The following is a 1,410-nucleotide window of genomic DNA, read 5'->3' on the forward strand; positions in this document are numbered from 1 at the left end:
CGCCACCGCGTGGGCGCGCCCCCGCCCCCGCAGCGCGGCCGGGCGGCGGCGGAAGCCGCGATAAATAAACACCGAGAAAAGAACGACGACGTCTGTGCATCCTCGGCCCTCACCCGTACGGGGCAGGCACGGGCCGCGCTGGCGGAGGAGCCCACTCGGGCACCTACCTTCGTTATTTCTTCAGAAGCCTTCTCAAAGTCCTGCACGGTTCTGCAATAAAATCCTATTGTGCAGCTGGGATCCATCTTCTTGAACGACATCTTTTTGGGAGAAGGACAGTGGAATGACTGCAAGTTTCAAGATTAAAAAACATGAAATACGTGGTTAAGGTTTAGAAGGCCATAGACCAATGCATTTACTTTTTTTTCTACCGACAGCTTTAACGTACAACCCCCTGTATCACTTGAACTAAACCCCAGCACACGCTTTTGGAGTCATTTCTCCCAGCCCCCCAAACGTTCAAGGAATTCCACTCTTCTCAACACGCATAAAACCTCCTGCTGTTTACGCGGTATTCACCAAACTTGCACACACCACCATGTTCGTTTGAAATCCGCCAAAGGTCTGCCGCTCCGAGCAGTACTTTATGAATATTCCCAAGGCAGAGGAGGTGAACGCTCTTCTGCAAATTGAATTTGTAACAGCTTTTGCACTACCTTACAATTACTGCTTTACTACCACCAGCCATTGCCCCTTTCCCTCCCCCAGCCTCTGTAAGGCACATAATGGAATAAACCAACCTCATGCATTTTCCTTTAGTAAATGAAATTGGTTAAAAAGCCCACAAAAACCACAAAAGCAAAACCGTATTACAATAATCCACAAGTTCGAAAAAACCCCAAACAACATGCCCTGCTTTATAAATGTTTTTCTTCCTAACGTGAAATCTCTTTTCATGACGGATGATGCTCTGACAATGCTGTGAGCTGATACCATCAGCAGCCATGCTGTAAAAGACAAACAAATACACAAACCCCTTCCCCGCGCTCCTCATTCACAGTTTACGAGAGAAAAGGTAAGTATGTGCTGTCCACCCTCATTAGGTGTTTGTTTATTACGGGAACCGTAGTTCTGGTGAAGCCCATTGTCTGATACCCGAAATCGTCTGGTCACCACTGCCTGTCTCTCAGAGGCAGTCCTCTCAGTATTCTGCTTCTAACGTGCAGGATTAAATCACTAGCAATCCTGCTCCAGCTGCTCAGTAACAAATGCTAACACACCGTGTCTGCACCGCCCTGCAACGCAGATACCGCCGTACTAAACCGCAGATTTTGTTTTTCATGAACTTCCCCCGGTAATCCATGTTCTCCGGTGAATAGTCTGTGCTATTTCCTTTCATGTTTACATGTAAACTGGGCACAGCTCGCAGCTCTTCCGGCACAGCGCTGGTCAGCAGCGGAGCAGGACCGC

The 1,410-nt window shown here is 48.5% G+C and overlaps 1 protein-coding gene across 3 annotated transcripts in view; it reads right to left on the bottom strand.

The window, feature by feature from the left end:
• ATG4C (autophagy related 4C cysteine peptidase) overlaps positions 1-1,410 on the bottom strand; it is a 24,845-nt gene that overhangs the window by 4,637 nt on the left and 18,798 nt on the right. For all 3 annotated transcript variants that reach the window (XM_035891769.1, XM_009636226.2, XM_035891770.1), the window contains one exon: positions 168-287. In XM_035891769.1, coding sequence (XP_035747662.1) covers positions 168-287 — 120 coding nt within the window. The remainder of the gene's footprint in view (positions 1-167; positions 288-1,410) is intronic.

The sequence above is a fragment of the Egretta garzetta genome, unplaced genomic scaffold (assembly GCF_000687185.1).
Source record: "Egretta garzetta isolate BGI_Z169 unplaced genomic scaffold, ASM68718v1 scaffold163, whole genome shotgun sequence".
Classification (NCBI taxonomy): domain Eukaryota; kingdom Metazoa; phylum Chordata; class Aves; order Pelecaniformes; family Ardeidae; genus Egretta; species Egretta garzetta.